Raw genomic sequence first — 24,938 nt, 5'->3', positions numbered from 1 at the left:
ATAAAAATTGGAAGTAGATGCAGGGGGCCTCAGTCCACATCAAGGCCTTGGTGAGGGAAAAGGGCTGAGAGAAACTCCTGCCTGCAACCTTGGAGAAGCCACTGTCAGTCTTTGAAGACAATACTGAGCTAGATAGACCAATGTTGGTCTGACTCTGTATATGGCAGCTTCCTATGTCCCCCTTCCCCACATTATATCAGCTGTGGTGGTGCAGTGGGGAAGCAGCTTGCCTAGAGTGCAAGAGGCCGTTAGTTCAAATCCCTGCCGGTGTGCTTCCCAGACTGTGCCTAGTAAATACATCTGCAGTCACTTATATTGGGCAGCAGCAATGTAGGGAGGTGCTGAAAGGCATCGAGGCTCTTCACATGATTTGTGTGAAGAGCCTCTAGGGGGGTTATGGGGAGAGTGTGCTTAGCCCGCTCTCCCCGCAGACAGTCTGCTCTGGGCGGCTGCAGCAGCTGCCCACACAACTGCCGGCTCCATCACGGAGCCGGCTGGGGCTGGGGAGTTCGGGGGCTGCGTGGCCCCTAGAAGCTCCAGCATGCCCTGCGTGAGTGCGCAGAGCATGCTGGAGAGACCCCCGAGCCGGGAGGCGGCTTTTCAGCCTCCCGGTCGGGGGTCTACTCATGAGTAGCTGCGCTGTGGAGCCGCGCTGCGGCTATGCGTGGTTTTAAAAACCAGGTTTGCGGAGCACTTGCTCCACAAACCCGGTTTAAGGGGCGGGCTACCAAAGCGGGCGAGCCGCTTGTAAGCCACCGGGCTCACCTGCAAACCCGGTGGTTCATACAAGCAGCAAAAATCAGGCTAGGCTCTCCTAGCCCAATTTTTGCTGCTCGTGAGAACAGCCTCATCATCTCATACTGCGTGGGAGGAGGCACTGGTAAACCCCTCCTGTATTCTATCAAGAAAATCTCATGGAATGTGATCGCTAGGAGTCTCGATGGCTCAATCTTTCCTTTCCCCCCACATGATGGTTCTGATGATGCCCCTCTCTCACAGCAGCTGCTATGTAGAAAAGGCAAGTATACAAGGTGACAATATGTATTTATGTAGTTTGGCCCTTAATTTGATGCTGGACTTGTTTAGGCAACAGTTTACAGAATTTTGAATCGACCTCGGAAATACAGATCCTTTGAGAAAGTCTCCTTCTTATGACCTCAATAGATTCAGACCTTGGCAGCTTTTCAAGCAGGAAAGAGACATTGCTCCCCGCAGCACAAATTCTGTTTTCCACTGCAGCAATATGGCTTTCATTTCTTCCAAACCACAGCTGCTGTAAAAACGCCCTGGTGCAGTGGATGAAGTCATAATACTGACGGGCATAATCAGTGATAAATTTTATTTCATTTCATGAGGTGCAGCGGCTCAGTCAAACACAGCTTTTATCAATAGCACTAACATTTGATAAGTCATTTAGTCTGTAGAAGCCTTTCAACTCCAGAGGTCATATTTTCGCAAGAATGCTCGAAAATATTTCTGGTCATTTACAAGGCGCAACAGCGGGTCCTTCTCTGCTTGACTACCGAAGCTATTAGCAGTTATCTATGCTAAACATACAAATGAAGGCCTGGAGTGTATTCCATTAGACAGGCATGTTCAGGATATTTGTGCAAACGTAACTACAGCAATTAGCAGGTGTAAATTGAAATTTGTTAGCACACATTTCTTGTTCCTTGCATTGATCAATTAAGCTTCCTTAATTAATTATGGCTTGGAAATATTGCAATTCTTATACCACATTATAGCTTCATAACAGACATTCATTATACTGATCAGAGAATACATAAGTGAAAGTATCACCAGAAGAATAACATTCACAAGAACTTGCAATAACACCAATCCATTTACTGACAGCAATCTGTCTCTGCCAACAAGTGCCAATTAAGTGGATTTCTCCATTTCCCCTGCTAATGTGCTTAATTCCTGCTGCCTGCATATTCAGGAAAGGCTAGCGCAAAATGAACTACAGTCGTGAGAGACTGCAGCTTTAAGTCATCGTTTGCCTTTGTTCCCTGGGTTTCTGCACCAGACAGACGAATTCACAAAGTGACAGCAATCACATTATGCCGGTTGTAAACATCAAATGGATTGGCTGTCCTCTAAAAATGCTTGTTTTAGTTTCTACTTAACAGTAAGCTCCTGCTCAGTTCTTCCCTTAAGCCCTCAAAGAACACTGCACCATAATACATCCCACCCCCCCAAAAAAGATATTGGAAATCTCAAGCTAGGCAAACAAAATATATTTTGCAAATTAAGAAAATTTTGAACAAGTCATTTACATAATTGTGAATATAGACTGCACCTGAGCTTACCATAACATCTGGAACGTTTTAACGGGAATATTGGCAAATTCTAAGTTTAAAAAATTGGGGCAGTGAAGGGATGAGATGAGAGAGAGGGCGTGGATGTGGGACACTCGCTTAATGAGTGAGAAACAGAGGTCACAGCTCCCAAACCTGGGTAGGACACAGTTTTCACTTGTGTGAATGACCTCACAATGTTTGACATTATATGGCTATTGCAGGATTCAAAGGTATTTTCTTAAACAACATTCAAATTCTGCAAGCATTAGAATTTAAAAAGAAAAATACATTTTCTACGTGCTCCGCAGTGATGGACCATCTTCCTGGTTTCAGTAATGACAAAAACAGAAATCTCTTTCCCATCAATACCCACCCATTCCTTCATTCTTCACAAGCACAAGTTGCATTTTGCCCACCTTTTCAAAGCCGCTCATGAAAAGACAGTGCCGTAAAGAAAAAGTGGCTTTCATCTGCAAACAGTGAAGTCAGATCAACAAGAAGTGGGAATTAATTAAGTCTGGGATTGCTTTTGGGATCAGGTCTACAGGTTGGCAGGAATACAATTTTTAGGATATTAGGAAACCTAAAAGGTTTTTTTAAAAAAAACTACACTAAGAGGCGGGTCTCACGATCAGTGAGACCCACTTTGTAAAGGTGAGACACAAGCGGACAGTCTGCTCTGGGTGGCCGAACCGGCCGCCCACATGACTGCTGGCTCCGTAACGGAGCCAGCGGGTGCTGGGGGGGAGCGGGGGCCAATTGGCCCCCAGAAGCTCCAGCATGCCCTGCGGAAGTGCACAGGGCATGCTGAAGAGACCCCTGGAGCCGGGAGGTGGCGTTTCGACACCCCTCTGGGGGTCTACTCATGAGTAGCTGCGCCGCAGAGCCACGCCAACTCACGATCAGGAAGCCCGGGTTAGCGGAGCACTCGCTCCGCTAACCCAGGCTTAGGGAATGGCTACATAAGCAGGTGACCTGCTTCGACTCAACTGGGCTCGGCTGTGAGCCCGGTGAGTCTCACAATCGGTGGAAAGCAGGCTAAGCACCCTTAGCTCGCTTTCCACTGATTGTCAGAATAGCTCCAAAGAATGCTTGGCTAATTTGAAAACCTAATTCCAATCTGGTCTATAACCTATTTGTGGTACATGGGTCTTCTGATATGTGTTTTAATTTAATTTTGATATGTGTTGAATATTGTTATATTCAACAGTGATGCTGAAATGGCACACTTGTGAAATTACTGACAGTGGAACAAACGTCAAAGTTTTAAAAGGATAAAATAAAAATAACAAACCTCTTATTTTGCTATTTTGTTGCTAAGGTTACATATCTTAACCGTATCTTGCATCTTAAGAACGTAAGAACAGCCCTGCTGGATGAGGCTCAAGGCCTATCTAGTCCAGGATCCTCTTTCACACAGGGGCCCACCAGATGCTGCTGGGAAGGCCACAGGCAAGACCTGAGCGCCTGCCCTCTCTCCTACTGTTATTCCCCTGCAGTAGCAACCAGTGCAAGAGTTGCCAGGCGTGGTGAGAGGCACGTTTAAGAGTAAATCAATCGGTGCTTACCTCTGCTCTCACCACACTTGAACTCCACTTGGAGCAGCAGCACACCGCCCAGTACCCACTATGGCAGGGGATTGCTTTTGCCACTCACCTGGCCACTCAGCTCTGATTGGTGGAGGCAATCCCCCGCTGTAGGGGGTGTTGGGCAGCACACTGCTGCTCTGAGCAGAGTTCAAGTGTGGCGAGAGCAGAAGTAAGCCCTAAATGATTTACTCTTAAAGTGCCTCTTGCTGCCACCCTGGCTGTTCCCACACTGGCTGCTACTGATCCCATGCAACTGGTATTAGAAACATCTTGCCTCTGAGGCTGGAGGTGGCCTATAGCCCTCAAACTAATAGCCACTGATAGACCTGTCCTCCATGAATTTATCTTAACCCCCTCTTAAAGCCTTAAATGACCTGATCTTAGATTATCTTATCTATATATGAACCCCATCGCCCATTGAGATCATCAGGAGAGGTCCGTCTGCATTTGCCACCGGCTCATCTGGCGGCCACTCAGGGACGGGACTTCTCTGCTGCTGCCCCGAGGCTTTGGAAGGCGCTCCCTAGTGAAATAAGAGCCTCCCCATCTCTGACAGCTTTTAAAAGGTCCTTAAAAACACATCTGTTCACCCAGGCTTTTAACTGATACTGTTTTGTTTTTAATGTTGTTTTAGAACATTGTTTTAAAAAATTTAAATTGTTGTGTTTTAAATTTCTTGGTTTTGTTTTTAACTAATGTTTTAATGCTGTTTTTATCTGTTGTGAACCACGCAGAGACACAAGTTTTTAGTGATATAGAAATATGTTAAATAATAATCCTCTATAATAATATGGTAGAGTGTGATCCCGTGCCGCCCGTGTGTTTCTCGCCCGTTCTGGGCATGCGCAGAGCGCATGCCCAGAACGGGCGAGAAAGATACAGCCGCCCAGACACGGTGGCCATGATGAGCGGGGAGAAGCGGCAGCTGAGGAGAAGCAGCGGCCGAGGAGAAGCGGCCGCCGCGAAGCCGGGCGGGGGAAAGAGACGGAGGGGGAAGCTGGCTGAGGCGGCAGCAAAGCCGTGGCCTTGAGCCAAAGCCGGACGGGGGGGGGGAGGCCGACATGCGGGAACCAGGAGGGGGCCAGGAGGGGAAGTTGCCGGCGGCGAGCCGGCGGCCGCTTCGGCAGCAGACACGAGCCGGCGGCCGCAGCGCCGACGGAGGCCAGCCGGGGAGGCGGAAAGCCAGAAAGGGGAGGCCGGCGGTGGAAGGGGGCCCTTGCCCGGCCGGGGAGACCGGCCGCGGCATGGAGGCTGGCGGCGGCGGGAGGGGGAATGACGACAGGGGGCCCGGAGCGCACAACTCCCCTAGCGCCCGTTAATTTAACGGGCCAAAAATAACTAGTAAATAATAAATATGGTATTCTTACATTTTGGGAAGTGATTTTTATTTCTCTCCCTTCTGCAAAACCCCTTTTTACATGCAGGAATATGTCTGTGAGGGCTATATGACCTCCAGGGACATATTCCTGGCAGAGAAAAGGGCTTTTGCAGAGCAGGGACAGAAACAAAAATAGCTTTCTTCTCCATGTACGCTACAATTGCAAGGCAAACCTGATATGCAGTTAATTTGGTATATCCAGCAGTTCAACATTAATGGCTTCCCCTGCTATGTACCCCCAGCAAAAACAAAAAAACAAAAACTATGCGAGTCACAGTTCTGTGCAAAGGGCTGAGATCTCATAACAAAGAATTGTTAGCACCTCCACAAAACCATAATTCCCTGAGTTTTGTTGGGGAGATCATTGACAGATAAAACATTTTAGGGCATTGTGTAGATGCAAGTTTGGGCCTTTCCAGATGACAGTTTGGTGCAGGCTTTTTAAAGCTTTCACACTCGTTTCTCTTGCTCACAGTTTAGATGCTTAGGTAGGTTCTCATGCTCCTTCATAGTGAGAGTTGATGCTCTGGCTACACACAGCACAGACCTTATCTGATTTTCACAGCACCTGCCGGCCAGCACTTACAATACCATCCCTTTTCATTAGTACTTTTGTGAGTGAGAACATGTGAAAAATTAGTGTGAAAGCTTTTAAAAGCCTGCTGTCTGGAAATGCCCCACTCTTCATTACATGATCTTGAGAATGCTCATCTAGAGAAAGCCACAATCCGGTTTGTAGTTTCTGCTTTTAAAAAAGTTTGCTTTTATATATATTTTCCATTACCTATAACTGCGTTACTTTTCCACCTTGCTTATATTAATGCAGTCCTAAAGGCTGCATGGTACTAAAAACTCATGGTTTTTAGTACTGACCTACAGAGTTTAATGGAACTTGTTTGTGTGTCTGAATGTCCAAAGGTCAGATGGAGAAAGTCTGCATAATACAATTTAAGTACTGATCAACTAGTTCGTGTTCTGTAAAATAGTTTCATCAGAGTTGTGATCTGTCTCGACTGCATCTGAACATGACGGAACTTCCTCCCTTCAGAAAATATTCCTTCAGCACTCTGGCCCCTTCTGTAATATTATGATTTTCATTGGCATGCAGCAGACATTTTAGCCTGTGCACATGCTGTGGCTGAAGAATTTGTAGTGAAATGTGAACTGAAAGAATGTCTTTATCAAAACAGTCAAGCAGAAGAAAACCCATTCCTACCATGAATATTAAATATTTTTCCAGAATCGTGGTCAAACACCTGAATTTTGGGTCAAAGAAGAGACACAGCCAGATTTTTCAAAGACCACCCATCATTTTACAGAATAAATGTATTAAAAGGTTTGGTCTCTTTTTTAGACTCTCAGAGTCAGAGGTCAACACTGCAAGTCAGCAAAGAGTTTAAACTAAAAATTCCTATGGATTTTTTATTACAAACATTCCTCAAGTGTTTCAAATATAGGTTCTTCTTCAGGGAAAGAAGACAAATGAAAACTACAATAATAGGCTGCAAAGATTTGGAACATCTCGAGAAATGTAGTCTAGCCAAAATTTCTCAAGAAAATATATCTAAGGCATTATACTTTGATCAATTTTATGCATGTCTAAATTCTTGTCGTCCCCCCCCAAAAAAAGCATTAAGAAGCCATATATACCATAGGACCATCTGCAGCCACCACAAAGTATTACTACTACTACTAGGCATATTTATACCATTTCTCCACCAGTTTTCAAAGTTTGTTTTTCACAGAAAAACAAACAGAAATAAAATAGTTCCCTGTCCCCAAAGGTCTCACAATCTTCAAAACCAAAACTAGATAGCAGCAACAGCCACTAGCAGAGTGCTGTGCTAGGGCCAGTTGCTCTCCCTTTGCAAAATTTAACAGAATCACCACTTGAAAAAGATGCTTCTGCTCCATTAGCATTATCACTTTGGAAAGTACCAGTGGAAGGTACCACAGTACCTTTGAGCACATGGCAATCACCAGTGGTGTAAATGCTTGCACAGAACTTTGCCATACAGTATTATTATATACAGGCCCACAAGCAAATATAAATATTGGGAGCAGACTACCGTCTTATTTGTAGCAGATATTTTCCCCATCTTAAACTAAAAGAACGAGAGAGAAAATAACTCTCATAGATTAACAAGTGTCATTGCTTGCTATGAACTAAATCTTATGTCTTAAAGCAAGGTAAAGGTATTACTTACTTTCCAATTGTGCCTTCAGAGACATTCTTAAAAGATCTCTGCTTATTCTAACATACAGTATTGTAAATAGTAGTAATATATAAGGGTGTGTTCAGTTTGATCTAAGGGCTGGATTTGGCCCTAGGAATAGATGTTACTGGAATATTATTTACCAGTCCAACCAATCTATCTTCTTTTAGTGCTTTCTGCCAAAAGGTTTTCCATCCAAAATGGTCCAGAAGGCAGCTTTCAACAATATAGAATACAACCATTGTGGGTTTCTAACTGTTCTTTCATTCAATTTCTCTGGAATTTCTTTTGAGTTAATCACAGATTCTTAACTAAAATCTTTATCTATCATCACTATTTATCAAGCTGGTTGATACACATAAATACAGACAAAAAGAATTTTAAAAAAACAAAAAAAACACCACAGATGCAGACACTATTCAAGAACATTCCATTGTGCCACAAATGGTAAATGCCAAGAAAGCATTAGTCCACCTTTTCCCTTGGACTACTAGCTTCCATTCCACAGGTACACATGCCCACAAACATCAGGCAAGCAACAACAAAGATAACACAGGAGTCTCTAATGTTTCTGCTTTACCTACAACCGTGGCTTTCCATGAGAACCTCTAAGTGGTTTGCTTCTGGCATTAGCATTAGCAATCCCACAATACAGACTGTTGAGAAAAATGGTGCTCAACATTAGAGACAGGTATCAGATATTCCAAATGGTTAGGGTGGCTCTAAACAACATGATAGGGGTTACTTGAAATAACCACACAAACATTTAGAAAACATGCACCGCGCTGTCACTCCAAGGTTTAATGCAATTCTTGCTGGCTACCAAAATACAATACAAGATGATATCCTAGTGGAAAGAAGAATATGCACATCTAAACAAAGACTCACACACATCTAAAATAAAGGACAGAGATACTAAGAACATCTTCATACATTACGTAAATCAAGCAAGGTTGGACCCAATTAGGAATCAATTATTTCTTTATGTTCAGATTTGCTACATATTAGAGGAGAGCTGGTCTTGTGGTAGCAAGCATAACTTGTCCCTTTAGCTAAGCAGGGTCTGCCCTGGTTGCATTTGAATGGGAGACTACATGTGTGAGCATTGTAAGATATTCCCCCTTAGGGGATGGAGCTGCTTTGGGAAGAGCATCTAGGTTCAAAGATCCCTCCCTGGCATCTCCAAAATAGGGCTGAGAGAGATTCCTGCCTGCAACCTTGGAGAAGCCACCGCCATTCTGTGTAGACAATACTGAGCTAGATGGACCAATGGTCTGACTCAGTATATGGCAGCTTCTTATGCTCCGACAGTGATCTGAAAGAGTGTGTGTGTGTGTGTGTGTGTGTGTGTGTGTGTGTGTGTGTGTGTGTTTTGCAGAAAGTGGCATGTGATTTTCAAAAATACAACGTAAACACCATCTCTCTCTCCCAACGCTCTTGCCATTTATTTATGACTTGAAATAGGATCCAGTTGGGTGGTGAAATTATAGTCCACTACTTATGAAAATTGTGGCTGTGGATTCTACCACATGGGAGAGAGCACTCCAGCAATCCCTACTCCCCATGCTGATATGCTCCATAGCCCCACTCCCTCCCACCCCATTCTCCACAGACCTAGCATTTATCTGCAGAGACAAACAGCCAGGGAGAGATGCATCCTGTGATGAACAACACTGGATCCCCTACATTCTTAATCACAGAGAGGAGCTCTCCCTGCATATAGCACTTATCTTTCCAGACAAATGCTGTATCCATGGAGAGCGCAGGAATGGGGCTATGGAGCACAGGGTATGAGGCTTACCAATACACTTCCACAGGCACTGTATCTGAGTAAACATCCACCGTTTTCATAATGAGCAAATAGGAGCCCTCTTCAGACAGTTAAAAAAGCAGGGATGTACATTCTCACATACAGCTTCCTGATAATACATCCCCACCCTTGTGCTGATGCATTCAGAAACTCCACCTACCTACTGTCCAAGCTTACAGCATTTGTCCACTAAGTGTGGACAGCAGATGGGTGGGGCTTCTGAGAGTCGCAACGTAGGGGCGGAGCTTGCAGTGACATTCTTCTTCTTCTGCAGCAGCAGCAAGTATTTATACTTTAATACAGTGGCCCTATTTTTTTAAACATCTGAAAAGGGCTAAGGTGAAGTTCGAATCTATAATGAAAACAAACTGGCAATCATCCCAATTCCTGTGAATGCAACAATATTTAATTCCTGTGAATTTCTGTGAAAGCAGCAATATTATTTAAGACATTTGGGAGTTCTGGCTTCTCTATGGTGACTAGAGGTGGTCAGGTGTCAGACATACATTCCCTAATGGGCTGTTTTTTGGCATTTTTAAGCCATTTTTGGAAAGGCGGTATATAAATCAAATAAATAAATAAATAAAATAAATGATGCTTCATGCACTCAGCATGCCTATAGGGACTGTGCCAATATCTGTTCCAGTGATTCCCACTAATCCAAACTGGCAGACAATAGGATTAGAGGATCCAGGACAGATGGTGCATCTCAAATGATGGGCTTGAGATGGTCAAACGTTCTGGTTTGTGATTCTTGTTCTGGTGCTGCATTCCACACCTCCAGTTTAGAGCACAATCAGAGCGAAACTACATGTTACATAGCAGACAACAGTCTCCAGATGATTTTGTTAAAATGAAAAGCAACCATGGGTGGTTTGCCAGTTTCAGTGATGAAATTTAATCATAGCATAAAGTATTTAATCATTTCCCCTCTAGTTGTTTTCCTGTTCATACTCAATTCCATGCTGTTTTTCCATCCACAGAGATAACTGTGTCATTTCCCCCATGGGTGGAAAAGCAGCAGGGAGGGGTCAGTTCTGAGCAGAAAATAGCCCATTAGGGAATGAGTTAAGCAAACTCTCTCTCTCCCTTACCACTGCTCTGCTCAAGCTGGCAGCCTTCCATGGCTACTTTTCATTTTTTTTTTTTTAAATCAAGAACCTACTACACAAATCTGCTGTATAACATTTAGTTTGGCCATGTGCTACAGACTGTTTTCTAAACTCCAATTTTTCAGTTCCACTTTAGTCAAGATTCTTATTAAATTCCATGGGCATTTCATGCATTTTCATGCACATAATCATGAGTGGTGTTGGTTGGAGCTACTACAGGAATCTAAACAGACATCAGATACTCCAAATTTCCTTTCCCCCTCTCTAACTCTAAGCTAGTTCTCATAATTTCTCTCTTGCCAATATTAATTCCAAAAATATTACCTGTCTTGCATGTCAGATTCTTTATGCAGTCATAACAGTGGCATACGTTTTTAGCTAAATGAAGGGCAGAAATGGTGTGGATGATAACATTGGGCATGGTTTTGATACAGAAGTCATTGCATAATGTGATTCTGAACAGAATAAAAATTTAAAATACTTATAATGCGTATTGCAGTTTTAGAGACAAAGCATTGAGTGCTTTAGCAAAAGTGTAACAGTCATATGATATTTAATTCTAAGGAGATAGTTTGTGTGCTGTTTGGATTCTGCTAATATGATTATAGTGAGACAGAGGCAGCACACTCTCACTACAGGGCTGCTCACGAGCAGCCTAAACCAAGCGTGGGCAGCCCAGCCGGGGTTAGGCTCCTCATGCGCAGCGCATGGTTCATGTGGATCCTGGCACGGCCTGCCTGCCTGCCTAACCTCACTTTGAAGCCTGACCTTTAGCCAAGGTTAAGGGAGAGTACATCCTTAATCCCGGCACCAGGATCTTGTGTATCCTCAGGCTGCACACACACACACACACACACACACACACACACACACACACACACATGGGCTGCGTGCGCGCGCGCACACACACACACACGGGGTTATCCCCTAATGCATTACACTCACCGCGTGATGCACTGTGGGATACATGGAGACCTCCAGAGAGCCGCACTGTGTGCAGCAGTGCGGACCATGTGGGAGTGTAGTCCATGCTTCCCACCACCATTCTGATTGTCTGCGGGAAGGTAACCCCCGCCCCCGCCCCTGATCGTGTGCATACACTTTGTGCCTATATGTGTAAGGAGGACTGTAGGAATTTGCATTGTTGTGATGGTACACAGACTTGGTTGTCTAGCACAGAATCTATTTGCATATATACTGTATCAGCTTCCTCCTCTCCCCCCCCCCAAAAAGAAAACTGTAGTTTGTAGCCCTTATAGATATGCCAACAAAACAAAAAACAAAACAAAACAAAACTTTAAAACTAGGTAGTGATTACTCTGGGTACTGAAACCCCAAGTAATGTGTGCAGCTTTTTCTGCAATCAGTGAACAAGAGTTCTGAATCTCACTCAGCTCTTCAAGTGCCCCCAAATAATTTCTTTCTACCCCGAGATATGAATAGCCTTCAGTGCATCCCCCAATGTCCATCACCTCAGTTCCCACCAATGCAAAATTCTGTACAACCTTCCCCTTTTACCAGAATAAATGTATATAAAGTAAATGTAGGCAAACAGAAAGCTTTTTAGAAGTATCTTATTTTTTTTGATGTTTCCAATTCCAAAGGAGTTGATTCTATTTTATCCACTGCAGGAATGTTCCAATGGATTTGCAACCAGCAACTTGTATAAACACTCATGTTGATAAACAGATATATTAAATTTATAGAGGAAACTGAGGTACCTCAAATACCTAGGGACATGGGGATGGTTATTACTGATTATTACCTTTGTGATTTAAAAATAATAATAATGAGGGAGCCACCTGATCTTGCAAGATTAGGAGGTTGTAGCCCCACTTTTGGCCCCAGCTCTCTCACAATCTTACTCTTACCTTGTATGCAGCTTGCCTCATAAACTGCTTTGCAGGCTGTTTCCAGATAGCTGGCACTGTGATGACCCATCGTACCTCTGAGTTTTCAAACTCTGAACCTGCCTGATCACTCAATTCCTAAAATAAATGAAAGCAGAGGAATGAACAGTGTAAAACCGACATCTGGGTTTTCAAAAAGTGATGCTGTTTTCTCCTGGCTCCAACAGCAATAAGCTGAACTTTTCATCGTTGTTCATGTTATGTCTACATCAGCCTGTTTAAATCAACTGACATGTAAAGAATGCATAGATTGACAATACCAGGGTTTCAGTTATGCTTTATTAAGGAGACCCACAGAAAAATGTACACCCAGAAAAGGAGCATTCGCTCCTCAACGTGAAGGGTTCTTCTTGCTACTGGATTTGAGGACACCTCATGAGGGTTATCCTTCCCACATGCTCCAGAAGGCAGGACTCTGCAAATTAAAAAGTACTTTAAGAGCCTGGGAAGGAGAACTCCACTCAGTTCATAGTAGCCAAGTCCAAGGTTCAGAGACAAAAGCGAGAAGAAGAAAAATGAAAAACACACCAGTAGATGTGGATGCCCAGACAGGTGGTTCGAGATGTCCTCAAATCCAGCAGCAAAAAGAAACCTTCATGGTGAGTAACAAATGCTCATTTCTCTGCTGCTGGATGAGGACATCTCACATGGGACATGCCACAGCTGAGAACCCTGAGTGGGGGCATCAGTGTCTACTGGGACAGAAAAAACTGTTGAAGGACAAGTCTGCCAAAGGCTGCGAAGAGCGATGGAAGTTGAGCTTGTAGTATTGGGTGAATGTGGAAGGTGACACCCAGGTGGCTGCTTTGCAGATTTCCAAAAATGATGCATTAATAGAGAATGCAGCTGATGTTGCTGCTGATCTCATAGAGTGCACTGTGATGTTTAGAGGTGGTCTTAGGTTCTGTATCTCATAAGCTAGCGTGATACAGGCCTTTATCCATCTGGTGATGGTAGTGGTTAACATTGGGTTTATGCCAGTTTTTTTTTTCCAAAGAGTGGACAGGTTTAGGACAAAAAGATGGGAGGACTATGTCCTGAAAGCAGTGAAATATGGAGGCCACTTTATGCAGAAAATAAGGGTCTGGAATCAGATGAAAATCAGGTGGGGGGGGGGAAATTGGGAGCGGAGGACCATGCACACAATTCAGAAACACGACTGGCCAATGTGATGGCCACTAGAAAGGCTAGTTAAAAAAAGAGTAGGCAGAGCAGTATTGATCTGAGGGGTTTGAATGGTGACTTGTGCAGCACACATAGAACTTTATGTAAATCCCAGGATGGAAACCTGTGCACAGTTGGTGGTGAAAGTATTGAGGCACCCCTGAGGAAACGTTTAAGGTAAGCATGAGAATGTAGACCTTGAGTGGAGGATGTGGATAAGAGATTTGCGAGTGAGGGTGCTTGACACTTGAGTGTGTTAGCCTTAAGCCCTTTATCCAGACTGCTTTGTAAGAAGCAGAGAAGCTGGGGTAGACCATAGTCATCTCTGGAGAGCTTATGATATCAGCACAATTGGAGGGAAAACCTGTCAGGCGGACTGGTAAATGCGGTTCATAGAGTCTCTCCTGGATAAAAGAATAGTGTCCAGTACTGTATGTGGGTAGTCATGGCATATCAGAATGTTCAATTCAGTTGCCATGTGGCAAGCCTGAAGCACGCCAGGTCGTGGTAGAAACCTTGGTGAAGAAGATCTGGGGTTACCAGAAGGAACTGGTACACAAGATGTGGTGACAGCTAACAGCCTGGATCTACAGGGGTCAAGATAAATTCATGGAGGACAGGTCTATCAATGAATATTAGGGTTATAGCTATTATTGGCTATGAGGGCTGTCGGCCACCTCCAGCCTCAGAGGCAAGATGCCTCTAAATCAGGCATCCCCAAACTGCGGCCCTCCAGATGTTGCTGAACTACAACTTCCAGCATACCCAGCCACAAAAAATTGTGTCTAGGGATGCTGGGAGTTGTAGTACAGCAACATCTGGAGGGCCACAGTTTGGGGATACCTGCTCTAAATACCAGTCACAGGGTAGTAACAGAAGGAGAGAGTGCATGCCCTCAACTCTTGCCTGTGGGCTTCCCAGAGGAATCTGGTGGGACACTGTGTGAATTATGACACTGGACTAGATAGGCCTTGGGCCTGATCCAGCAGGGCTTTTCTTATGTTCTTTAATCAGGGAACCTGATGGTAAGATGCAGTATTTCTGTGAACTACAGTATTTGAGGCCATAGTGGTGCCACTAAGAGTACTCAAGCTTTGAGGAGACTAATTATGTGCAGTAGACAGCTTAGGATTTGTATGGGAGAAAAGGCATATAGGATAACTGGAGGATATGGGGAAGAAAGGGCATCCACTGCCCCTGCTCCCTCACAGGAAAAATGGAAGAAGAACCTGCGTAGTTTGGTGTTGGCTGGCAAGGTGAATAGGTCCACCTGAGGGTGGCCCAAGGCCTGGGTTAGGAGTTTGAATGTATGAGGGTTGGTGCTCCATTCGGCTGGATGGATCTCCGTCCTGCTGAGCCAATCGGCGCATGTGTTGAGAGGTCCACTGACATGGTGGGCTGTCAGGGAGGCCAAGTGAGACTCTGTCCACTGGAGAAAGAGGGATGCCTCATGGTACAGAGATCTGGACCTGGTGTCTCCCTGGTGATTAACATGTGCTTTCACCGTGACAATGTCTGTCCAAACTATGGAGGCTATGAAGTCAGAGTGATGTAGGGATTCTGTAATGGATTGCAGGGTCTCCATCCAGAACTTCCTGCGTTTTACATATCTGTTTAAGAACTTTAACTCCAGTCTGGCCCTGGGGGAGCTGTCCTTTTGGGGCATGGTGAACAAAATAGAGTAAATGTCCCTGCCCCTTTGATGAAGTGGTACTCATCCTATGGCACTGATGGATGCTAGATGCCAAATTGCTTGAAGAAGACCTACATGCTTGGTAGGGGAGTGTGACTGAGGGGTTGGAAGAAAATGGTCAGGGGGTAGGAAGTTCAGCTCTATTCTGTAGACTCTGCAAGATGGTGTTGAGCCCCCACTGGTCTGATATGTTGGCCTCCCACATGTGGAAAAAGTCCAAGAGGCAACCTCCCACACTGGGGAATGGTGAATCAGGATAGCTTTCTGGGCTTAGGTTGAATAGCAAAATTTTGGCATGGTTGAGGAGGTGGCTTATTGTTGTTGTGCTGACTGTTCTAGGGTCCCTATCCTGGGGTCTGAAGGTGGAACGAAAAGAACGAAAAGGCTGGAACTGGCTGCATGGTGTAGTGGTTAGAGTGATGGACTAGGACCGGGGAGACCCGAGTTCAAATCTCCATTCAGCCATAAAACTAGCTGGGTGACTCTGGGCCAGTCATTTCTCTCTCAGCCTAACCTACTTCACAGGGTTGTTGTGAAAGAGAAACTCAAGTATGTAGTACACCTCTCTGGGCTCCTTGGAGGAAGAGCGGGATATAAATGTAAAAATCATCATCATCATTATCATCATCTATCGTCCCTGTGAAGAACTGTGAGGAGCACTTTCCTTTTGTCTTTTTTTTCAATGACTATTTCTTTGAGGGCATCATCACCAAAGAGTTTGGCTGCAATATATGGCACTGCTGCCAAGTCTGTGTGTGAGGCGGAAACATTCTGCCAATGCTTAAGCCGTAGGTTTCTCCTTGCTACCACCATGGAAGCTGTGGAGTGCAAGAAGGAATGAACTGAGTCCAATGTGGCATTGGTGATGAAAGACTGTTCCTTTTATATCTTCAGGACTGTTTGCTTTTGGCGACTAAGGTCTGATGGAACAGCTTGGAGGAACTCATCTACCCAAAGTAGTGATGCTTGTGCTATATGGAAGAAAGATAAGAATATAGATATCAGTAAAGAAATAAAGGACAAAAAGGTTTGGCTGAGAGAAGGCTGTCTCTGGAACAGGATGCAAGAACTGGGTGCTGTTCTTCCCAGGCTCTTAAAAGTGCTTCTTAATTTGCATAGTCCTGCCTTCTGGAGCATGTGGGAAGGATAACCCACATGAGATGTCCTCACCCAGCAACAGAGAAGGGAAGGTTTTCTTCAAAAAGCAGCCCAGAATCTGAAACATCACAGCATATTTTATGCAAGTCTTTTAGTGAAGGTGCAGGCCATCCGAAATAGGCAATTTGGAGCATTCATCAGGCTGAAACATATTTGCTGAGGTGGACATCCAGACTAACCAACTGCTTGCACAAGTGTGTTGAGTTAGCACAAGGCTGTTGCACTAGCTAGTTGTGCTAAGTTTGGAGCTTGTACTTCAGATTAGTGCTGCACTAGTACAAAATGTTTATGCTTGTGAAACAAGGTGTGCAACCTGTGGGATGCCTCATTTGTTTTGCAGGGAACTTTTGTGCCGAAGTGCAATTCTGAGCATCCCTGTGATTTCACATTACACATCCTCTTGTAATAGCACAATTTTGTTCATTGTGAAAGCACTTCATTACTCATTACAGGTTATGTTAACCAGTATATCTACAAAATACCATAGTCCACACATTTATTCTAAATGGTTGCTGCATAGGTTAACATCACTAAATGTTTTTCATTTTTAAACTTTGAGTTAATCCTAACTTCTTTCCCCACAGAAAAACTCTGAAAACATTTGATACTTGAGCAGGGTGGGGGAGACCCTGGTTTCAGCAAATAAAGAATGGTAAGTCAGGTGTTATTTCAGAACCTGTGTTCAATTTGCAGAGTCAGAAGTATTTGTAACACTGTTTCGGAAAGAGTTCAAGTGCAATGACCTTACATATTTTTTTTGTTCCTTATCCAAGCAAGGAAAGAATTCAAATGACTATACAATATTCTCCTTCAGCATATAAAACATTTTCTGCATGTGGCTAATTAATAGGCTTGATTTTTCATAATGTGATTTAAAACCTCTGGCAGAAAAGCAATCCTTTCTTATTAGGAAGGAGCACTGCTTGAATTGATTAGCTTACACAGAAATAATACTCCTATTTATTTTATGCTCAAACACACTGTCCATTCTGCTGTTTTGCTGCCTAATGAAAATGTGCTTCAGCATGTCACCAATCCTGTGCTCCGGTTCATCTCAATGTACAGCTTTGCTCCTAACCATTTACTCCCAGCTTTTTAAAGGAAGACAAAGTCAGCGCCTTTCCAAATAGAAATTTAATGACTATTGATCATTCCTCCTTCATATATGGTCCATAGATGCTTTCTTAAAGGAAGATATCCAGAAGACTTCTCTGGAAGGTCATCAGAGCCTGGAAAGGTGCCCGCAAGTGAAGGGGAGGGACTGATGTAACATGCTGAGTGTAAGGACATTGTAGTTTTGCAGCTTCTGCAGGGAGAGAGACTCAAGACAAAATGAGACGAGCTGAGAGCTAAAAGCATCTTATGGGGCTCTCTCTAGGGATCTGGTATGAGATAGCAGACTTGAAGCCTGGCTCCTATAAGTCAATGCTGTTTGCATCCACTTGATCCTCAAGCAATAGATTTGAAAAGAAGCCAAATAAATACATCTCAGATCTGGATTCCAAGAACTCAGTAAGCTTTAATTCAAGCAAACCACCATTCCATTCTGATTTGCATAGGTTTCCTTTATTTCCAAACATGCCAGGGCTTACAGGTTCAAGAGGCAGGCTACTGAAGAGTGAAGTTCAAAGTAACTGGGGATTCATTTCTGTGGTGGCTGTGAAGGCTAGAGGGTAATTTATTAGGTAAAAGGATGGTGGCTGATCCATCTGCGCACGTGCAGTGCGACATATGCGGCGCGCGCGCCAGCAGTGGGGACGAGCGCGCGTGCTGCAAAGGGCGCATGCGTGCCACCAGCTCTGTTTACTTTTATGCTAGCAAGGACAACGACGGGGGCAGGGGCGGCAGGGAGGAACTCTGCCGCCCCAAGAACGTTTTGGAAACCGCCAGCGCCATAGGGGGAAGAGCGGCGGGGGGGAGTACTACCACCCCCCCCTTAAAGAGAAACTCCCCCCCAGCCCTTCCAAACTGAACCGCGGGGTATCCAGACCGGTCCGGAGGCCTTGCCAATGGCCTCCGGACCGAACCATGCACACTCTTATCTACAGAGGCTCCCTCATGGAGAATTTCCATGCTGAAGCTTCAGCAAGGGAAATCAGAAAGGTAGAGATACTAGCACAGGTATACTAGTATCTCTACACAAAGGTAGAGATACTAGCACAGGACTGGCTGGCTGAGGAAAGAGATCCTTCTAAGTGATCCTCCAAGGAAAGATTACTGGGTATATCTCTGCTTACACAATAAGGTACTTCTGGCTAATTTAACTGGTGGTGGAATAGCTTGAATCTGTTTGGCACTCTCACTGCTGAGAAAACAGGATTACACTTACGTGTGTTTGATATTAGATGAGTAGTTTTCTGTGCAGTCTCATATTGGGGAACTGTGCATGTACAGTTCCTCATGTGGAACTGCAGAGACCACAATGATGAAGACTATCTCAATGAACTTGCTACTTGTAAGCTAAACGCGGCATTCACAGCCCTTCTTTTTCAGACTATGCAAATCATGGTTATTGAAGACCATTATCTTGGTGGTGTTTATAGGCTGAGACTCTGCATTTGGAGCCAAATGGTGAAACCCATCTTGCATTATATATTGTTCTGTTCTCTATTTTACGCAAGCCCCAGGAAGGTCTCACCTCTCCCTACTCTAGATAGGATTCCTGTATAAAACTGAGTTTCTGTTGAATGTAAGCCAATAACTAACAGTGTGGGCTCAGTTTACACTGGCAACCTTTAAAATGAATCATAAGATTGCCAATGTGTTATTTGTTGTTACAGTGATCAACTAGCTGATCCTGCACAGAGCATCTGTGCGGCAGTACACTCCCACCTTCTGCCCCAGTCCCTAGTCCCCTCCCCACAAGCCTTCTGCCCCAGCTTGCTCCCTCCTCCGTTTCCCCCTCTTTCTCTCTCTCTCATTTGTGCTCCCCCTGCCCGCTGCTTTTTAGCCTGCTTGTGTTTTCCCCACTGGCCATTGCCGCCTCCTCCTCCCTCCAGTCCCTGGTGCATGGGGTGGCCAAGTGTTCAGCCGGCTCCTTCCTGCACGGCCCTCCCTCTAGCGAGCATCTTCCAAAGCGGCCAGCCATTTGTCTCTGCCCAGCCAGGCTCCGCCGCTTTCTCTCCCCACAGCTTCCCCCCTCCCTTCTGCCCCAGTCCGTTCAGTTCTCCTCTCCGCTTGCCCGCTTTCCTTCCTTTCCTTTCCTCCTCAAGCGGCCACTTCCCTACACGGCCAACCGCTGACCAGCCAATCTGCTGGGTTGCCGGGACACATCCCCACAGAGGCACGTCTATGCGAATTAATATAATAGATTGTAAAAAAAAACTTGGATCATGATTTTTAACCAACTAAGCTTGATCCTGGATAATTGTCCTCATTTATATATGTTTTGCTGAGAGTAGCCCCTATGTTAATGCAACCCACTCTTGTCTGTCTCCTTGGTAGCCTTTAAGCAAACACAGCGAGGCTGTGCACACAAGCAGCCAAACCCAGGCGAGGACAACCCAGCCTGGGTTTGGCTGCCCATGTGCACTGCCAGGATTGAGCCCAATCCCGGAGCTGCCCTGTGGGTAGCCCAACTTTTAACCCTGGCCTTTAGCCAGGGTTTAAGGGAGCTAACCCCAGGGCCGGGATCATATGTATGCTTGGGCTGCATGCAACCCGAGCATACACAGAGTCAGGTGCCTAGAGCACCTTACTCTAGGAAGATCCCCCAATACTGTTCATCGCGCAGTACATTGTGGGATTTCTGGAGACTAGTGATGTGTGAGTCAGCCTGGTTCAGGCACTGGTTCAAGGAACCGGTTTGCAGACTGGCTTGGGGGATATACTTGTAAAGGGGAATCCGGCTAGGATTCCTCTTTACAAGTAAAGGTGGATTCCCTAGACTATGGGGGGAGGAGACAAAAGAGGAATATTTATCTTTAGCTTCTCACTGGTGGGGACAGCAAGGATGGCAGCAGGGGCTCCTCCAACCTCCCCTCTGTCAGCCTCCCAAATGACAGGCCAGCTGAGGCCCACTTTGGGCCTCTGCACACATATAGAGGCCAGAGCTCTCTCTTTGCATGGGCAGAGGCCCAAACCAGGCCACAAACAGCCCAAACCATTATCTGGGAGGCCAGCGGGGGGCTGGAGGAGCCCCCGCCACTGCCTCCGATGTCTCCACCACGGCCACATCTGCTGTACCCGCTGTCAGAAAACTAAAAGGTAGTTTAGGGAATCCCCCTTTACTTGCCTATCCTCCAAGCCAGCTGAAGAACCAGCTCAATGGTCGAACCAGACCGGGCCCACTTCATCTACTTCTGCCAAATAAGTCCTGGCCTCTAGTTGTGTGCCCGAACCGGTCCGGCAGCCATTCCAAAGAATGGCCGAACTGCCGGACTGGTCCGGCCCTGCCTGGTCCGGGTCCGGGTGGGGGGTATGTCTTTAAGGGCGGGGAGGGCTTGCTTAACCCTCCCGCCTCCTTGCCCCCGCCAGCACCCGTATTGTACAGTATAGGGGCGCTGGAAACCAGCCGCCCCCCCACCACCGCCGCCGCCGCCGCGGCGAAATAACCCCTGAAACCAGCCAGCCCTCCCTCCCTCCCAGCTAGCTGTCCGCCCGCCCGCCCACCCACTCACCCAGTCGCTCACCCGGTCGCTGGATAAAAAGCGAGAGGAGCTCCGGCACAGAGCTCCTCTCGCTTGGAAGGCCTCCAGCAGAATGGTGGCTTGTGCGCGTGCGCATGCGCGCGCCGCAAACCACGCCGTTCTCCGGAGGCCCGGTCTACCCGCCGGGAAAGGGCCGGGTAGACCGGGCCTCCGATCGCTGGGTAGACCGGGCCTCCGGCGATCGGAGGCCCGGTCTACCCAGCAATCGGAGGCCCGGTCTACCCGCCGGGAAAGGGCCGGGTAGACCGGGCCTCCGATCGCCGGAGGCCCGGTCTACCCAGCGATCGGAGGCCCGGTCTACCCGGCCCTTTCCCGGCGGGTAGACCGGGCCTCCGGAGAACGGTGTGGTTTGCGGTGCGCGCATGCGCGCGCGCACAAGCCACCATTCTGCTGGAGGCCTTCCAAGCGAGAGGAGCTCTGTGCCGGAGCTCCTCTCGCTTTTTATCCAGCGACCGGGTGAGCGACTGGGTGAGTGGGTGGGCGGGCGGGCGGACAGCTAGCTGGGAGGGAGGGAGGGCTGGCTGGTTTTAGGGGTTATTTCGCCGCGGCGGCGGCGGGGGGGGCTGGTTTCCAGCGCCCCTATACTGTACAATACGGGCGCTGGCGGGGGCAAGGAGGCGGGAGGGCTAAGCAAGCCCTCCCCGCCCTAAAAACAAGGCCCCCCTTCGGTGCCGGTCCGGACTTCTCCGGACCGTGCACATCCCTACCGGCCTCCAGCAATCTGTGCTGTATGGATCAGCGTGGATTGTGAGGGGGAGCACCGGAACACCAGCGAGGAGCTCAGTTGGTCGTCTGGGGAAAGGTAGGTGAAACCCCCCCCCCGCCCACAATTTGGTCGTGTGCACTACCTTAGCATAAAGCATTACCTTAGCATTTAGATATAAAATGGTTGATACTGAAAGCCAAACAACACAAGTATACATTACGTTAAGGATGTGCTAGGCCCTGTCATGCTCATTTTTAATTCAATAAATAGCAGCCTTGGTGGGAGGGATCCAGATCGGTACCATGGCAAGGGTAGAGAAGGGCTTTAATCCTTTGCCTCTGTCACAGTTCCAATCCAGATTGAGCTTCCCTGTGGTTGTTTGTCCTGGGAGGGAACTTTCCCCCCAGGGCAAAGGACAACCACTGGAGTTGTGGTGGAGGCGAAGAGTAAGCCTCCCTCCCTTTATGCCATGGCCCTGATCCAGACAGCCTCCCACAGCTGCTACTTAGAGAGTAAAAAAAAGTATATCGGGTCTAGCACTTGCTTAACATGACATGTAGCTTGGCCCTAAGAACTGCATTACACTGAGAAAGCATTCTGGTTGTGTTGAAATAAGTGACAAAAATGGGGGGGGGATGACTTTAATTGATTCTACAGAGCCATGATGTCACCACTAGCATGTGCATCATGGGATTCTACATCTCACTGATTCGATGGTAAGGAAAGGGACTGTGTGTAAATATCTAGGACACTTCAGCGTTATCAGCATTCCTGCACCTCCTACAGCTGCTCCACTTTGTTTACATCAAATACTGCTGCAGGCTGAAGTTTGGCAAGGTTAAATTTGTTGGGCCAGCATTTGTTGCGGTTATAAATATAATGCACTGGAGACAGTAGGGTTTTCTTTACCTTTAAAGCTTGTTCTTTAAAGTACTGCAGAGCATAAGCAAATATTTCAAGTGCTTTGACTTTCTTGCCATTTGCAGCTGTCAGCTCCGTTTCCAGAGTGAGATTCTGAAGGAAGAAAACAATTATAAATTATTAAAAGGAATTGGGAAGTAACCTGAATGAATGTAACTTGTGACAATCCAGCCTTATGGTAAAATGTGGCTCCAAGTGTTTACATTTTTTGCCTAATTTCCCCTTGAACAGAAGACTTCAACAATTTGTATTTTGTGGACTGTCTAATTTTAATGTTCATAAGATGGCCAAGCGTTTTGCACTTAGTTGTGGTATGAAGAGAAATGCAAGTTTAGCTTATGGTGCTTTAATGTTTATGTGGTTAGTAGCCATCAACTGCATCTGTTATAAAGTGCACCCACCTGCCAAAGTGTGGGCACAAAAACCAATTATCCTGCCAAAGGTTCAAAATCAGATTGTACAATGTTATGAAATAAGAGCCTATATATGTCTTTCCATCTTTATATAATATTGGAAAATATCTTGAAAAGAAAAAAGACAGCAAATCTACAGCATTTTATTATTGCTACTTTCAAATGCAGAACATCAATTTGATAAGAAATTTATTAAAAACCTTCTTCTGGATAAAGGTGAAATTGTCCAAAGGATCTGTTCTATATAAGAATTTCAGGATTAATAGCACTCTCAGAAATGAAAGCTGCTGAAATCTTCACATTTCTTCATTTGATTTGGGGGAAAATGTTGTTTTTAAATTGTTTTGTGTTATTATAGTTTGTATTTTCTTCCCCTCTCCCCATTCTTGGTCTGTTATGATTTAACGGGCTGTGTGGTTTTATCTTATGTTTCAACATTGTGTTGTAAGCCACCCACAGAACAATTTGTTATTGGGTGGTGAACAAATAGATTTGTGTTGTTGATGTTGTTGTTGTTGTTGTTAAAGACTTCCCTCTCTTCAAAGCTGACAGTGGCACTGGCAATCAGACTTTATTACATCAACTAACTTTTAACTTAACATTTTCCTCATCCACTTCTGCCAGTCACACAACTATCTTTGTCCTATACAACTTGATAGTTTTCATACATCCCAACCTTAGGAACACAGGAAGCTGCCATATACTGAGTCAGACCATTGGTCCATCAAGCTATTGTCTACACAGACTGGCAGCAGCTTCTCCAAGGTAGCAGTCAGGAGTCTCTCTCAGCCCTATTTTGGAGATGCTGCCAGGGAGGGAACCTGGAACCTTCTGCTCTTCCCAGAGTGGCTCCCATTCATTTGCAACCAGGGCAGACCCTGCTTAGCTAAGGGGACAAGTCATGCTTGCTACCAAAAGACCAGCTCTCCTCTCCTTCTCCTTCCAATCAATCAGGGGGTAGATGTTTGGGATCCTCATTCATAAGGTTCAGGCAATGTGTGGCCCAAGCAAAGCTTAACAGTTTTGCAATAATAATCTGTCTATGTTTGGGAACAAAAATACTTAGGCAGACATGCAGAATTCATACATTACTTACACCAGTTGTGTGGAGCTTCATCTTAAATTTTTCAAAATACAACCAGTGCTTTGATTCATTGGGATCTAGGTCATGATAGAAATCTCTGGCCGCATAACCAAAACTGTGGAACTTTCTTTCTGGAGTTAGGAGAATAGTTGTTGGTGTCTTCTGATTGGACACACCAGGGTCTCCTCCTTCCCATCGCCTAAAAAATAGAAGAAGTCTTTTTAAAACAATGAGACTAGAAGACTTTAGATTGCACATTGCACACTTTGTCCGTGCAGTTCAATGACTAGAATATCGCTCTGGAATTTATTTTTTTAATGAAAAGCAACATGAAAGTATTTGAAATTAAAAATGAAAACAAAACTAAAAAGAAAAAAGAAAAAGCAGCAGCAACACCTGGCTTAGATCCAAGAAGATCTTGGATCCTGGGCTTAGATCCAAGATCTTGGATCCAAGGCCACAATTAAAAAATCAGGGACATTTGTGGACCATGTTACCTAGGGATGTGCAAATTGTTTCGGGCACAAATTGATTTGCACCCAAATCTAGCTGATTCGGATGATTTGGAGACAAAACAAATCACCCCTGTGATCCATTGGCTAGATTCGGGTACAAATCAAATCATGCCTGATTCGATTCGAATCGATTCGAGATTTGGATCCCTCCTATTAATTCCCCCAGATCCCCAGCTTTCATTTAAAAACAAAACAAAACCTTGTAGAAGTGGAGTTATGGAGCAAAATGTGTGGTCACTATTTTTCAAGTGTTTAGATTCTTTGGTGTATAATAACTTTCCCTCGATGAATCCCTATGAGGATTCATTACACACCTT

The 24,938-nt window shown here is 45.5% G+C and overlaps 1 protein-coding gene across 6 annotated transcripts in view; it reads right to left on the bottom strand.

The window, feature by feature from the left end:
• Positions 1 to 24,938, bottom strand: part of HSPA12A (heat shock protein family A (Hsp70) member 12A) — a 94,660-nt gene that overhangs the window by 27,167 nt on the left and 42,555 nt on the right. For all 6 annotated transcript variants that reach the window (XM_053307182.1, XM_053307183.1, XM_053307184.1 and 3 more), the window contains 3 exons: positions 24,119 to 24,305; positions 22,598 to 22,702; positions 12,280 to 12,396 (listed from right to left, as the gene is read on the bottom strand). In XM_053307182.1, coding sequence (XP_053163157.1) covers positions 12,280 to 12,396; positions 22,598 to 22,702; positions 24,119 to 24,305 — 409 coding nt within the window. The remainder of the gene's footprint in view (positions 1 to 12,279; positions 12,397 to 22,597; positions 22,703 to 24,118; positions 24,306 to 24,938) is intronic.

The sequence above is a fragment of the Hemicordylus capensis genome, chromosome 3, assembly GCF_027244095.1.
Source record: "Hemicordylus capensis ecotype Gifberg chromosome 3, rHemCap1.1.pri, whole genome shotgun sequence".
NCBI classification, from domain to species: domain Eukaryota; kingdom Metazoa; phylum Chordata; class Lepidosauria; order Squamata; family Cordylidae; genus Hemicordylus; species Hemicordylus capensis.
Note: the sequence above shows the minus strand (reverse complement) of the source record. Positions and strands in the feature narration are given on the sequence as shown.